Here is a 16898-nt window from a genome sequence, read left to right as displayed (position 1 = left end):
TTGTTGTTGTTTACAGTATGTTTTTGGGGTGTTTTGTTGTTGTTTACAGTATGCTTTGTGGGGTGTTGTTGTTTACAGTATGCTTTGTGGGGTGTTGTTGTTGTTTACAGTATGCTTTGTGGGGTGTTGTTGTTGTTTATCTTATGCTTTATGCGGTGGTGTTGTTGTTTACCTTATGCTTTGTGGGGTGTTGTTGTTGTTTACAGTATGCTTTGTGGGGTGTTTTGTTGTTGTTTACAGTATGCTTTGTGGGTGTTGTTGTTGTTTACAGTATGCTTTGTGGGGTGTTGTAGTTTACAGTATGCTTTGTGGGGTGTTGTTTTGTTGTTGTTTAGAGTATGCTTTGTGGGGTGTTGTTTTGTTGTTGTTTACAGTATGCTTTGTGGGGTGTTTTGTTGTTGTTTACAGTATGCTTTGTGGGGTGTTTTGTTGTTGTTTACAGTATGCTTTGTGGGGTGTTGTTGTTGTTTACAGTATGCTTTGTGGGGTGTTGTTTTGTTGTTGTTTAGAGTATGCTTTGTGGGGTGTTGTTTTGTTGTTGTTTACAGTATGCTTTGTGGGGTGTTTTGTTGTTGTTTACAGTATGCTTTGTGGGGTGTTTTGTTGTTGTTTACAGTATGCTTTGTGGGTGTTGTTGTTGTTTACAGTATGCACCACTCGGGAGCCCACTCTTGACAGAAACCGTCCTAATTGGAAATTAACTTCATTATGTTGTCATCCAGAGCCACATTTGTTTATTTTCCAAGCTATAACACACAATATTTTACAAGTGCTTCATGTTTTCATGTTTGGCCATGGAAAATCAAGTATAATTTTATCTTGACACTGGTATTGGGATTACACACACAGACACACACACACACACACACACACACACACACACACACACACACACACACACACACACACACACACACACACACACACACACACACACACACACACACACACACACACACACACACACACACACACACACACACACACACACACACACACACACACACACACACACAGAATTTCCTATTGAAAACTTGCATCCAGTCCATTTGAAGGTCCTGCAGGCGTTGTTTCTAAATCGTTCCTGGCATTCAAAACCTCCTAAATATAATGGCCTATGTTTGACCAGAGATTTATGTGGCTATCCCTATGTGGCTCCGCTCAAAAGCAGTGAACTTGTGTATGTGTCTGTCTGTGTGTGTGTGTGGCAGTATGTGTGTGGCTGTCTGTCTGTGTGTGTGTGGCAGTATGTGTGTGGCTGTCTGTCTGTGTGTGTGTGGCAGTATGTGTGTGGCTGTCTGTCTGTGTGTGTGTGTGTGTGGCAGTATGTGTGTGTCATTTGAGACAGAGTTCAGTCAGGGTACACTGTGTTTTTTGATGAAACGAGTCTGAAAAGCGCTGAGGTCAGCGTTTCCACATGTCCGCTGCCAGGCACGCCGAGACTTAGCCTCACTTCCTTGGGAATTATATTGTTATCCGTTCACTCTGAATGCTCAGGAAATACTCTGTGGTTAATGATGGGAGAGTTGTGGAGAGAGGACGTATGTGGGTTTGTTGTGTCAGTGTGTAGATGAATAATGTGTGATAAACCCAATCCATTTGAAACTACATCTTTAGTCTACTTAGCATAGGGAAGATCAAAACAATTCCTTTTAATTCCTTTTCTACAAATGTAATTTACCTGCTCATTTTACCAGCCTTGCTCCGCGTAGACACAGTCCCTAGTCTCTTGCATTCTATTTTGAAGCACTATGACGCCATACTTGTTTGATAATGTTTCCATATCTGGCATTACTCATCTCATATGTATATACTGTATTCTATACTATTCTACTGTATCTTAGTCCCTTTAATAATGTTTACATATCTGGCATTACTCATCTCATATGTATATACTGTATTCTATACTATTCTACTGTATCTTAGTCCCTTTAATAATGTTTACATATCTGGCATTACTCATCTCATATGTATATACTGTCTTCTATACTATTCTACTGTATCTTAGTCCCTTTAATAATGTTTACATATCTGGCATTACTCATCTCATATGTATATACTGTATTCTATACTATTCTACTGTATCTTAGTCCATTCCGCTCTGACATCGCTCGTCCATATATGTATATATTCTTAATTCCGTTCCTTACTTAGATGTGTGTGTATTGGGTACATTATATGTTGTGAAAATGTTAGATATTACTGCACTGTCGGAGATAGAAACACAAGCATGTTGCTGCACCCACAATAACATCTGCTAACCACGTGTATGTGATCAATAACATCTGCTAAACACGTGTATGTGATCAATAACATCTGCTAAACACGTGTATGTGATCAATAACATCTGCTAACCATGTGTATGTGATCAATAACATCTGCTAAACACGTGTATGTGATCAATAACATCTGCTAAACACGTGTATGTGATCAATAACATCTGCTAAACACGTGTATGTGATCAATAACATCTGCTAAACACGTGTATGTGATCAATAACATCTGCTAACCATGTGTATGTGATCAATAACATCTGCTAAACACGTGTATGTAACCAATGACATCTGCTAAACACGTGTATGTGATCAATAACATCTGCTAAACACGTGTATGTGACCAATAACATCTGCTAACCACGTGTATGTGATCAATAACATCTGCTAACCACGTGTATGTGATCAATAACATCTGCTAACCATGTGTATGTGATCAATAACATCTGCTAACCATGTGTATGTGATCAATAACATCTGCTAACCATGTGTATGTGATCAATAACATCTGCTAACCACGTGTATGTGATCAATAACATCTGCTAACCATGTGTATGTGATCAATAACATCTGCTAACCATGTGTATGTGATCAATAACATCTGCTAACCATGTGTATGTGATCAATAACATCTGCTAACCATGTGTATGTGATCAATAACATCTGCTAACCATGTGTATGTGACCATTAACATCTGCTAACCATGTGTTTGTGACCAATAACATCTGCTAACCATGTGTATGTGATCAATAACATCTGCTAACCACGTGTATGTGATCAATAACATCTGCTAACCATGTGTATGTGATCAATAACATCTGCTAAACACGTGTATGTAACCAATACAATTTGATTTGATTTGGATGCCGTTGACACTCGCTGGCTTCTTTCATTCACTCATATGCATTCTATTTTCAGCATGAGCTCGTTCACAAGCTTTAAAAAAATGCTTCCCATTTCATTTGAGCTGAAGTCGTTCAAACAAGTTACCAAGTTGTCCGGACGAGATAATTCCAAGTGTCTACTTGTTTTCTTGTTATTGTTGGCCTTGGGCTTCAGGGCTTCCGTAAGTTTGTGTTTTTGCCTGTGTTCATGTTTTATTTGAGTTTGTTTGTGTGGCATACTGTGTGTATGTGTGCGTGCAGATGTCATTGCCCAGTGTAGTGCAACGCCTGTTGCAGATCGCCAGACCACTGTCCTTCACATCATGATCACACAGAGAACAGAGGAAGTAGGAACTCTGAACCTATTGGTTGACCCCAGCTACTTCCCTTTACTCTCTCTCTCTCTCTCTCTCTCTCTCTCTCTCTCTCTCTCTCTCGCTCTCGCTCTCGCTCTCGCTCTCGCTCTCGCTCTCGCTCTCTCTCGCTCTCTCTCGCTCTCTCTCGCTCTCTCTCGCTCTCTCTCGCTCTCTCTCGCTCTCTCTCTCTCGCTCTCTCTCGCTCTCTCTCGCTCTCTCTCGCTCTCTCTCGCTCTCTCTCGCTCTCTCTCGCTCTCTCTCTCTCTCTCTCTCCTCTCTCTCTCCTTCTCTCTCTCCTTTTCTCTCTCTCCTTCTCTCTCTCTCCTTCTCTCTCTCTCTATTTCAATTCAAAGGCTTTTTTTGCCATGGGAAACATATGTTAACATTACCAAAGCAAGTGAAGTACTGTAGATAATTTTTATTGTTTATTTCACTTTTGTTTATTAACAGTAAACACTACAATCACAAAAGTGCTAAAAGAATAAGGACATTTCACAGACATTTCAAATCTCTCTCTCTTTCTCTCTGTTCCTTTCTGTTCCTCTCTTTCCTCTCTCTCTCCATCTCTTTCTATTCCTTTCTTTCCTCTCGCTCTCTTTCTATTTCTCTCTCTCTTTCTCTCTTTCTCTCTCCTATGTTCCTCTCTTTTCTCTCTCTCTCCCTCTCTCTATTTCTCTCTCTCTTTCTGAACTGTTCTTTCTCTCTCTCTCAACCTCCAGCCTCCCCAGAGCTATTCTACTAGCTGTCTAACCCATTGTTGCTGTAACAGTTAGTTCTTTAGCCAACTCCTTGAGTCAGACACGACATGAGAATGACAAAGGATTTGGCTAAAGCCCAGACAGATCTAGTTCCAAGACCTAAATTGCTGTGTCCTAAACTGCTGTGTCCGATGGTTTCTCAGCTGGGTTCTTTCATGGAGAAAACCAGTCGATCGGAACCTATTAATCAATCTGTATTAGCCCAGGGGAAAATCTGGTTGGCCGGCCCGTTTGGTGTCCGTCCAATCAATGACATTGACTGATGAATGAATTATAGGATGTTGGCATAGTGTTTGTTGTTGGAAACTATGGGCCAGATCAGAACATCAGTACTCAGTGTGTGTCATGACGTTAACCCTATTGGTCTATCAAACAGTGTGTCCAGACAGGGAGCCCGGCCTGCAGCCATGGACCCCCGGCCACAGTGAAGCCCACCATGTTACCATTGGTTACGGCAGAAAGGTCATCCTCACCTCTTCAGCTACTGTCCACTCCATAGAGATCCTCAACGGAGGTACGTCTGTGTGTGTGTGTCTGCGATCATATTGTTAAACTGTCACCCAAGTGTACTTTATCCATCAATTGTGTGTGTGTGTGTGTAACAGTCTTGCTTCCGTCCCAAACTGGGCTCGAACCAGGGATTCTCTGCACTCATCGACAACAATCACCCTCGAAGCATCGTTACCTATCGCTCCACAAAAGCCGCGGCCCTTGCAGAGCAAATGAAACAACTACTTCAAGGTCTCAGAGCGAGTTACGTCACCGATTGAAATGCCGCTAGTGCAGACCGCTAACTAGCTAGCCATTTCACATGGGTTACACTCACCCCCTTTGACCTTCTCCTTCTCCACAGCAACCAGTGATCTGAGTCAACATCATCAATGTAACAGTGTAGCCATTTTACACTGGTTACATGTGTATGTGTGAGTTAGGAACCTGATACTGTGTGTCCTGATAACCTCTAACACACAGTCAAATCAAAGTCCCCATCTCTCATCCACTTCACTACAGGACTATATAACCTCTGTCAGATGGACGTTATCGTGAAATGCAGCCCTCATAAAGGGTGTTTGAGTTTCCCCCCCCCCTGTGTGTGTGTCTGTGTCTGTGTCTGTGTGTCTGTGTGTCTGTGTGTCTGTGTCTGTGTCTGTGTCTGTGTCTGTGTGTCTGTGTGTCTGTGTCTGTGTCTGTGTCTGTGTGAGCCACAGCTCAGTGCCATAAAAGGAAGGGAGATGTGATGTGTCAGGCCCCAGGGCATGAAATACCTGTCAGGAGATCTCATCAGTAAAGATCTCGCTCTCTCTCTCTCTCTCTCTCTCTCTCTCTCTCTCTCTCTAGGAAAGTTAGTGATAGCAGACTCGTATCGTCCCATCCTACTGCGTACCAAACACATTCTGATCGGCAACAGAGGACAGCTGCACATAGGAAGTCCTGACTGCCCGTATAAGGGCAACCTTACCATCTCCTTATTTGGAAGGTGGGTTTTGAACCCAGACCAGATCTCATAGCCTTCAGCCCTCAACCTATTTGGTAGCCTCTAGACTCTATTCTCTTTCTCCTAGGCTCAAGCCTCTTTGTCCTAGCTCCTACCCTCTATTGTCTAGCCTCTATACTCTTATCTCCTAGCCCTTATCTCCTAGCCCCTAGCCTCTATCTCCTAGCCTCTATCTCCTAGCCTCTAGCCTGTATCTCCTAGCCTCTGTCTCCTGGCCCCTAGCCTCTGTCTCTTAGCCCCTATTCTCTATCTCCTAGCCTCTATCTATTATCCCCTAGCCTCTATCTCCTAGCACCTAGCCTCTATCTCCTAGCCCCTAGCCTCTATCTATTAGCCCCTACTCTCTATCTCCTAGCCTATCTCCTAGCCCCTAGCCTCTATCTCCTAGCCCCTAGCCTCTATCTCCTAGCCTCTGTCTCATAGTCTCTATCTCCTAGCCTCTATCTCCTAGCCCCTAGCCTATATCTCCTAGTCTTTAGTCTTTATCTAGTATCTCCTAACCTATATCCCCTAGCCCCTAGACTCTGTCTCTTAGCCCCTATTCTCTATCTCCTAGCCTCTATCTATTATCTCCTAGCCTCTATCTATTATCCTCTAGCCTCTATCTCCTAGCACCTAGCCTCTATCTCCTAGCCTCTATCTATTAGCCCCTACTCTCTATCTCCTAGCCTCTATCTCCTAGCCCCTAGCCTCTATCTATTAGCCCCTAGCCTCTATCTCCTAGCCTCTGTCTCATAGTCTCTATTTCCTAGCCTCTATCTCCTAGCCCCTGCCTCTATCTCCTAGTCTTTAGTCTTTATCTAGTATCTCCTAGCCTATATCCCCTTATCCCCTATCGTGTAACCCTCTAGCCCATATTCTTGATTCATTGGTTGATCAATCATTGACTCTTCTCCAGGTCTGACGACACAGACACAGAGCACAGTTACTTTGGCCGTAAGTACATTGGTGTGGGGACAGGAGGGACACTGGAGATCCATGGGGAGAAGAAGCTGTCGTGGACCTTTCTCAACAAGACTCTGCACCCAGGGGAGAGCGAGGACAACAGCTACCTGTTCGAGAGGGGCTGGGGCAACCGGGGTATCATAGTTCACGTCATTGACGCCAAGACTGGAGAAGTGCTCCACAATGATAGGTATTTTATATGTTATCATGTTTTTATTTCACCTTTAGGCTTGCACAATTCTGGTACATTTTTCAAAAGTTCCCAGGTTTTCCAGAAATGTTGGTTGGAAGGATGTCCTGCGTATTACCGTCTTATTCCAGAAATGTTCCAACTGGGATTTCTGGAAAACCTGGGGACTTCTGGAAAGTTACTGGAATTTTGTCCCTTTCACCTTTACTATGTTTTACATCTTAACTTTATTTCACTTTGCTTAACAGTAGCAACATTAGCCTGCTAACAATCACTGAAAATACATTACTTCAACACCCCTGTTGTAACAGAACGGCTGCGATAAGCAAACATGTTAATAAAAAACAACACTGGAGGAATTGTTGTCTCTTTAAAGCTGGAATCCTTCATAGTGAAACTGCCTTGTCCATTTGGAATATTACAACAAAGTTACTGCAGACAACAAACAGATTTCTTTCTCACTCTGACATCATTGCAGGGGGAAGCGAATAGCACAATATGTACTGCTGTTTTTAGTTTTGACAACTCTGCTCAACACACCTCACCTCCGTTTAGTCCACACAAAAAAAATATTTCAAAAGTGCTGGAGCGGACTGCGGACAGCGAAATGCGGAGCTGTTTCCCCTAATGCAGATTCTATCTTTAAGTCATGACAGATATTGTTATTATCAGAATTCAGGATAAGACCCAGATGCAGACAGCTAGAATCACAGATGTTTATTGACTCAAACAGGTGGCAGGCAAAAGACTGGTCAAGGGCAGGCAGAGGTCCGTGATCCAGGGCAGAGTCAGGCAGGTACAGAATGGCAGGCAGGCTCGGGGTCAGGGCAGGCAGAGGTCCGTAATCGGGTCAGAGTCAGGCAGGTACAGAACGGCAGGCAGGCTCGGGGTCAGGGCAGGCAGAGGTCCGTGATCGGGTCAGAGTCAGGCAGGTACAGAACAGCAAGCAGGCTCGGGGTCAGGGCAGGCAGAGGTCCGTAATTGGGTCAGAGTCAGGCAGGTACAGAACAGCAAGCAGGCTCGGGGTCAGGGCAGGCAGAATGGCCAGAACCAGGGAAACTAGGAAACAGAAACTTGAGAAAGCAGGAAGATGGAAAAACATGCTGGTAAGACCTGACAAGACAAGACGAACTGGCAACAGACAAACAGAGAACACAGATATAAATACACTGGGGATAATGGCAAAGATAGGTGACACCTAGAGGGGGTGGAGACAAGCACAGAGACAGGTGAAACAGATCAGGGTGTGACAGTTATAATATGACACTAGAAAGGAGGGAGAATAGCAAACACACTCCTGTTGGTATTAACTATCTATTAGATTTATAATGTTCTCCCTATCCCATCGTTCAACATCTCTGATTGAATAAGGAATGTCAGAAAACATTTAATACGTACTGTAGTTAGAAAAACATTTAATATGCCATCAGAGTACTGGTAAACAATAATTAAAAAGCAATTAAACAAAACAAACTTTGCTTCCAAGAGAAGGCAAGTCTTGAGTATTGCGTCAGAAACTGAACCCCATTGAGAAATTAAAACCCCGTTTGACAAATGTATTTACTATTGGTTTGATATCAATTACCATTGACCTCAATTTCCTCACACAACCAAATTGAGACCTCACCCTCAAGATCTTACAGTAAGCTCCCATGGGACTGTATTGGGGCTGTGTGCAATTCATTCATTGATATTTGTTGGTATCAGAAGATCCACCATAGATCAACCTTCAGAAGAAGACGTTTGTTGGAGTGATTGTATGAAGGTCTTTTTTTGTGCTCTGTTATGTAGCTATGATATAGCTCAGTGTTTCCCATCTCCGCTCCTCTAGTAGCGCCAACAGTACATATTTATATTGTGGACCCGTACAAGCACGCCTGATGCTACTTGTCAACTAATCATCAAGCCCTTGACAAGTTGAATCGGGTGTTTTTGTCCGACACAACACAAATGTGTGCCATTCGGGGTACTGGAGGACCGGAATTGGGAAACACTGATATAGGCTAACCATTAATCTCTCCCTCCCACTCCGCTACCCAGGTTTGACACATACCGCAGTAAAGAAGAGAGTCGTCGCTTGGCCCAGTATGTAGATGTGGTAGACAATGGGATGATTCTGGCCATGGTGGTCAACGACGAGGGGTCTAACAACCTAGAGGACTCGGCCAGGAAGATCCTCACCAAGCTGGGGAGTAAAGACTTCCACCGCCTGGGCTTCCGGTAGGTTCCTTGACCCCTGTCCTCCAACCAGGGAATTTTGAAACCTATATTATACTGTACATGTATATCATTATGATGATTGATATTAGTATTAGATTATTTTTTTGGAAGACTCTTACTAAACTGGGCAGCAGACACTCCTTGACCCCTGACCTCTAACCCACGGGTTTCCCAAAATCCTTTTATGCATTGTGATCCATCTGTAGCCAACCATTTCTACAGCTGCTTGGTCTGAACCAACTGTCTTTGCGGCAACTGCCAGGGCTGGAAGGGACTTGAAATCAAAGGACATGGACAGATGGAATGTTAGAGTAGTCTGTTCTGCTGGTAATTGTTTAAAGTAGATACTAAGTTGTATGCTAAATGGTAAATCACTTTTTGTAGCTTTACCATTGAATGTCTTACTTCTAATCTATAGCCACAGCCGAGGGTTAAGACACCTTGAAGCCAACCTGACTTGGTGGCCCTGACTTGGTGTGTTGTGAGTTGAGTCCTGAGCCACAGGAGAAATACATTTCTCTTAATCCTCTCTCTATAGTTTCCCTGGGGTAGTGCGTGCAGAGCATGATAGTGCTAGCGTAGCCACCTAGCTTAGCATTAGTGGATTATTTCTTCTTCTCTCCTTGCCTGGATGGTTCAACCTCCCTCTCACCTCTCTCTCTACCTCTACTTCCACCTCTCCCTACCTCTCTCTCTCTACCCCCCCCCCTCTCTCTCTCTCTCTCTCTCTCTCTCTCTCTCTCTCTCTCTCTACCTCTACTCCCACCTCTCCCCCCTCTCTCTCTCTACCTCTACTTCCACCTCTCTCTACCTCTACTTCCACCTCTCTCTACCTCTACTTCCACCTCTCCCTACCTCTCCCCTCCCTCTCTCTCTCTCTACCTCTACTTCCACCTCTCCCTACCTTTCTCTACCCTCCCCCTCTCTCTCTCTACCTCTACTTCCACCTCTCCCTACCTCTCCCCTCCCTCTCTCTCTCTCTACCTCTACTTCCACCTCTCCCTACCTTTCTCTACCCTCCCCCTCTCTCTCTCTACCTCTACTTCCACCTCTCCCTACCTTTCTCTACCCTCCCCCTCTCTCTCTCTACCTCTACTTCCACCTCTCCCTACCTCTCTCTACCCTCCCCTCTCTCTCTCTACCTCTACTTCCACCTCTCCCTACCTCTCCCCTCCCTCTCTCTCTCTCTACCTCTACTTCCACCTCTCCCTACCTCTCTCTACCCTCCCCTCTCTCTCTCTACCTCTACTTCCACCTCTCTCTACCTCTACTTCCACCTCTCCCTACCTCCCCCCTCTCTCTCTCTACTTCTACTTCCACCTCTCTCTCTCTCTACCCCCCCTCTCTCTGTCTACCTCTCTCTACCTCCCTATATCTCACTACCTCTATCCACATCTCTTTACCTCTCTCCACCTCCCTCTACCTCTCTCTACCTTTCCCTCTATCTTTCTATCCCTCCACATCCGAATGGATGTGCTCCGCTAGAGCACAATAGCACTAGAGTAGCCACCTAGCATAACCACCTAGCGTTGCCACCGAGCGTACCGACCTAGCATAGCCTCCTAGCGTAGCGCTAGCAGATGACTCCTCTCCTGACCTGCTTGTCAGGCAGTGCTGCGCTGGCTGACCTAGCATAGCCTCCTAACGTAGCGCTAGCAGATGACTCCTCTCCTGACCTGTTTGTCAGGCAGTGCTGCGCTGGCTGACCTAGCATAGCCTCCTAGCGTAGCGCTAGCAGATGACTCCTCTGCTGACCTGTTTGTCAGGCAGTGCTGTGCTGGCTGACCTAGCATAGTGACGTAGCATAGCATAACATCACACTGATTTATAGGCTGCTGACAAACAGCCGTCTCTCTTATTCTCCCTCTTACTTTCTCTCCCTCTCCCTGGTCTAGCCACCAGAAATCTACACATTTTTGTTTGTGCAGTGTCTTTATCTCTCCTGGCACAGGACTGCTTAGCGAAAGCAGGGCGGAGAAGAAATAAAAGGAAAATACATATGCTAGCAAGTCTCTCTCTCTCTCTCTCGCTCTCGCTCTCTCTCTCACTGTGTTAAAGTATCTCAGGAATGCATGGAAAATTGAAAGTAAATTGAGCCATGATAAGAAAACCTAATACAGCTGGATTCAGGGCCTGGATAAAAAAAAACTCTTAAACTGAGGGTTAGTGAGTAGCATTTAAGTGAGCTAATCATATATTCAGACTTATTGCATTCCTTCCTTCCAAACAGTAGAACTCAACTCAACCACCAGTATATTGGAATATCCTACAATGGCTGTCATAATGGGGTTCGAAGAATCTGTGTGTGTCTGTGTGTGTGTGTGTGTCCGTGCGTGCGTGCGTGCGTGCGCGGTTGTGTGCATGCACGTGTGTGGTCAGGAGGGTTTACCATGGCTTAGAGCAGGTGTGTCAAACATACCCATTAAATCCATCCTGCGGTGGTTTAGAGAAATAACAATCTGAATCAACAATGAAATGTAAAAAAATACAACATGTATAGAAATGACCTACATCTATTGTCTCTTCACTCTGTCCAGATTAATAACAGTCATCTATAGTCTCTTCACTCTGTCCAGCTTGATAACAGTCATCTATAGTCTCTTCACTCTGTCCAGCTTGATAACAGTCATCTATTGTCTCTTCACTCTGTCCAGATTAATAACAGTCATCTATAGTCTCTTCACTCTGTCCAACTTGATAACAGTCATCTATAGTCTCTTCACTTTGTCCAGCTTGATAATAGTCATCTATTGTCTCTTCACTCTGTCCAGATTAATAACAGTCATCTATAGTCTCTTCACTCTGTCCAACTTGATAACAGTCATCTATAGTCTCTTCACTCTGTCCAGCTTGATAACAATCATCTAAAGTCTCTGCACTCTGTCCAGTTTGAAAACAGTCATTTATAGTCTCTTCACTCTGTCCAGTTTGATAACAGTCATCTATAGTCTCTTCACTCTGTCCAGCTTGATAACAGTCATCTATAGTCTCCTCACTCTGTCCAGCTTGATAACAGTCATCTATAGTCTCTTCACTCTGTCCAGCTTGATAACAGTCATCTATAGTCTCTACACTCTGTCCAGCTTGATAACAGTCATCTATAGTCTCTACACTCTGTCCAGCTTGATAACAGGCATCTATAGTCTCTTCACTCTGTCCAGCTTGATAACAGTCATCTATAGTCTCTTCACTCTGTCCAGTTTGAAAACAGTCATCTATAGTCTCTTCACTCTGTCCAGCTTGATAACAGTCATCTATAGTCTCTACACTCTGTCCAGTTTGATAACAGTCATCTATAGTCTCTACACTCTGTCCAGCTTGATAACAGTCATCTATAGTCTCTTCACTCTGTCCAGTTTGATAACAGTCATCTATAGTCTCTTCACTCTGTCCAGCTTATTAACAGTCATCTATGGTCTCTTCACTCTGTCCAGCTTGAAAACAGTCATCTATAGTCTCTTCACTCTGTCCAGCTTGATAACAGTCATCTATGGTCTCTTCACTCTGTCCAGCTTGAAAACAGTCATCTATAGTCTCTTCACTCTGTCCAGCTTGATAACAGTCATCTATAGTCTCTTCACTCTGTCCAGCTTGATAACAATCATCTAAAGTCTCTGCACTCTGTCCAGTTTGAAAACAGTCATCTATAGTCTCTTCACTCTGTCCAGCTAGATAACAGTCATCTACAGTCTCTTCACTCTGTCCAGCTTGATAACAGTCATCTATTGTCTCTTCACTCTGTCCAGATTAATAACAGTCATCTATAGTCTCTACACTCTGTCCAGCTTGATAACAGTCATCTATAGTCTCTTCACTCTGTCCAGCTTGATAACAGTCATCTATAGTCTCTTCACTCTGTCCAGCTTGATAACAGTCATCTATAGTCTCTACACTCTGTCCAGCTTGATAACAGTCATCTATAGTCTCTTCACTCTGTCCAGCTTGACAACAGTCATCTATTGTCTCTTCACTCTGTCCAGTTTGATAACAGTCATCTACAGTCTCTTCACTCTGTCCAGCTTGATAACAGTCATCTACAGTCTCTACACTCTGTCCAGCTTAATAAGTCATCTATAGTCTCTTCACTCTGTCCAGCTTGATAACAGTCATCTATAGTCTCTTCACTCTGTCCAGCTTGATAACAGTCATCTATAGTCTCTACACTCTGTCCAGCTTAATAAGTCATCTATAGTCTCTTCACTCTGTCCAGCTTGATAACAGTCATCTATAGTCTCTTCACTCTGTCCAGCTTGATAACAGTCATCTATAGTCTCTTCACTCTGTCCAGTTTGAAAACAGTCATCTATAGTCTCTTCACTCTGTCCAGTTTGATAACAGTCATCTATAGTCTCTTCACTCTGTCCAGCTTGATAACAGTCATCTATAGTCTCCTCACTCTGTCCAGCTTGATAACAGTCATCTATAGTCTCTACACTCTGTCCAGCTTGATAACAGGCATCTATAGTCTCTTCACTCTGTCCAGCTTGATAACAGTCATCTATAGTCTCTTCACTCTGTCCAGTTTGAAAACAGTCATCTATAGTCTCTTCACTCTGTCCAGTTTGATAACAGTCATCTATAGTCTCTTCACTCTGTCCAGCTTATTAACAGTCATCTATAGTCTCTTCACTCTGTCCAGCTTGAAAACAGTCATCTATAGTCTCTTCACTCTGTCCAGCTTAATAACAGTCATCTATAGTCTCTTCACTCTGTCCAGCTTGATAACAGTCATCTATAGTCTCTTCACTCTGTCCAGCTTGATAACAATCATCTAAAGTCTCTGCACTCTGTCCAGTTTGAAAACAGTCATCTATAGTCTCTTCACTCTGTCCAACTTGATAACAGTCATCTATAGTCTCTTCACTCTGTCCAGCTAGATAACAGTCATCTACAGTCTCTACACTCTGTCCAGCTTAATAAGTCATCTATAGTCTCTTCACTCTGTCCAGCTTGATAACAGTCATCTATAGTCTCTTCACTCTGTCCAGCTTGATAACAGTCATCTATAGTCTCTACACTCTGTCCAGCTTAATAAGTCATCTATAGTCTCTTCACTCTGTCCAGCTTGATAACAGTCATCTATAGTCTCTTCACTCTGTCCAGCTTGATAACAGTCATCTACAGTCTCTACACTCTGTCCAGCTTAATAAGTCATCTATAGTCTCTTCACTCTGTCCAGCTTGATAACAGTCATCTATAGTCTCTTCACTCTGTCCAGCTCAATAACAGTCATCTATAGTCTCTTCACTCTGTCCAGCTAGATAACAGTCATCTACAGTCTCTTCACTCTGTCCAGCTTGATAACAGTCATCTATTGTCTCTTCACTCTGTCCAGATTAATAACAGTCATCTATAGTCTCTTCACTCTGTCCAACTTGATAACAGTCATCTATAGTCTCTTCACTCTGTCCAACTTGATAACAGTCATCTATAGTCTCTTCACTCTGTCCAACTTGATAACAGTCATCTATAGTCTCTTCACTCTGTCCAGCTTGATAACAGTCATCTATAGTCTCTTCACTCAGTCCAGTTTGATAACAATCATCTATAGTCTCTTCACTCTGTCCAGCTTGATAACAGTCATCTATAGTCTCTACACTCTGTCCAGCTTGATAACAGGCATCTATAGTCTCTTCACTCTGTCCAGCTTGATAACAGTCATCTATAGTCTCTTCACTCTGTCCAGTTTGAAAACAGTCATCCAAATGAAAGCTAGACAGCCAGGGAACATAAACAATTCCAAAACAATGGATAGAGGACTTTTTTTGCACATTTTGATGGTGAGGAAATATAATACATTTAAAGACCAAATACAACCTGCAAGGCAACATGAGTTTAATACCACAGAGAATGAGAAGCTTTGCAGCAACGCCAGTGCAGTTAGGCTGTTAGTGTCCAAATTATAAAAGTGTGTGTGTGTCAGTGCGTATGTGTGTGTGTGTGTGTGTTTGTCTACAGCTAATTTTCTCCAACAACCAGAGAACCAAAGTTTACAAGTATTCCCACAGAAATATCTCCACCCCACGTCTTCAAATGAGAAGAGAGAGAGAAAGAGCGATGAAGGAGGAGAATGTACTTAGTCTCTTGTTGCCTATCTTTCCTGACAGTTCCTGCCAAACAGTGTTAAAGCAGAATAAGGAATGTATTATTCGCGGTGTGCCAGAGAACATTTTAATATGGCAATCATTTTGGTAACAAAAAGATCTCTGCAATCCATCCTCCATGAATGCAATTTACATATGTTTACCAAAGTCACGATGGTATTTATGAGTGGGGGATGGTGTGTGTGTGTGTATTGCTCTTACATGTCATGAAAGCCAATATTTGTTGATATAATGTCTTATTGTATACACATTTAGAGACATATCTGGCATGCTGATCTATATAAAACGTCACATAATTTTGCTTGTCTCCGGTAACATTGCTGTTAAATGAGAACATGATGGCTAGCTAGTGTAAAGGACGTCACGCTGCTTGATTAGCGAGTACTTCCTCCTGATTCGGCCCATACCTGGCGCAAACTCGGGACCTCTGCATTGCTAGCACACGTGACCACCCTCCTGAAGTGTCATACTAGTCGGCGCCATGTGAAAAGCTAGCTATTCGCTGGCGCAAGTGGGGACACTTCAGGCTGAGGAGTAAGTTTCACGCATCCCCATGTGCTACACATGCATTATAGGTAGCAAAGCTACAAGACAGCAACATGGAACTGCTCACTACTGATGTCCCCCAAGGCTCGGTGGTAGGCCCTCTCCTCTTCCCTCTGTACACCAAGTCACTCAGTTTGTTTCAGTGGCTGGGAACTGCTCACTACTGATGTCCCCCAAGGCTCGGTGGTAGGCCCTCTCCTCTTCCCTCTGTACACCAAGTCGCTTAGTTTGTTTCAGTGGCTTGGAACGGACACCTTTTCCTTTTTCTAAATGACCAGCTAGAACGTTGAGGATGGCTTTTGTTCTAATGTCAGTTCTCTGACTGTTCCTGGTAGAATCCTAATGCAGAATGTAGTTGGAATGTCCTGGTGTGAATATCACACAGACTCTCTTCAGACACCTAGCATGCCACACGCACACACAAACACACACGCACATCTCTCCCCTGACACTCGTGTCACTGTGTCCTCACAAGAGTGAGGCATGATGGGATTGCTACTGTAATTACCCATCCTGCCCCTGGGTTTTTCCGACAGCCCGTCACTCCTTATGTCAACATCATTACCAGGGCTGGCTGGAACTGTGTGTGTGTGTGTGTGGTGTGTGTGTGTGGTGTGTGTGTGGTGTGTGTGTGGTGTGTGTGTGTGTGTGTGTGTGTGTGTGTGTGTGTGTGTGTGTGTGTGTGTGTGTGTGTGTGTGTGTGTGTGTGTGTGTGTGTGTGTGTGTGTGCATGTCTGTGTGTCTCTAATGCCAATATATCCCCCCCCCCTCCTCCCTATTTTTCTTTACTTTCCATCTATCCTTGTCCTCTTGCATCCTCACACTTTCAATCTCCCTATTTCTTCCCCCCTCTCTCCACTTTCTGTCTCTCCACCTCTTCTCTCCCTCCCTCCATCCGTCTCTCCTCAGTCATTCCTGGAGTTTCATTGCGTTGAAAGGCAACTCGTCCTCTGCAGTGGAGGATCATGCTATCTATCAAGGTGAACCTCTCTCTCATCTCTTTCTCCTTTCTCTACCCTCTTCTCTCCTTATCTTTCCCTCAACCTCTCCCTCACAATATCTCTCTTTCTCTCCCTTTCACCCACCTCCCTCTCTCCCTTCACTTCTCTCCATCTCTTACTTTCTAG

General features: G+C 43.9%; 1 protein-coding gene across 7 annotated transcripts in view; it reads left to right on the top strand.

Moving 5' to 3' along the window:
- LOC129854176 (cell migration-inducing and hyaluronan-binding protein-like) overlaps nt 1-16898 on the top strand; it is a 167894-nt gene that overhangs the window by 120402 nt on the left and 30594 nt on the right. For all 7 annotated transcript variants that reach the window (XM_055920962.1, XM_055920959.1, XM_055920961.1 and 4 more), the window contains 5 exons: nt 4648-4785; nt 5610-5748; nt 6665-6901; nt 8942-9121; nt 16681-16751. In XM_055920962.1, the coding sequence (XP_055776937.1) occupies nt 4648-4785; nt 5610-5748; nt 6665-6901; nt 8942-9121; nt 16681-16751 (765 nt within the window). The remainder of the gene's footprint in view (nt 1-4647; nt 4786-5609; nt 5749-6664; nt 6902-8941; nt 9122-16680; nt 16752-16898) is intronic.

This window comes from Salvelinus fontinalis, chromosome 4 (assembly GCF_029448725.1).
Source record: "Salvelinus fontinalis isolate EN_2023a chromosome 4, ASM2944872v1, whole genome shotgun sequence".
NCBI lineage: Eukaryota > Metazoa > Chordata > Actinopteri > Salmoniformes > Salmonidae > Salvelinus > Salvelinus fontinalis.
Note: the sequence above shows the minus strand (reverse complement) of the source record. Positions and strands in the feature narration are given on the sequence as shown.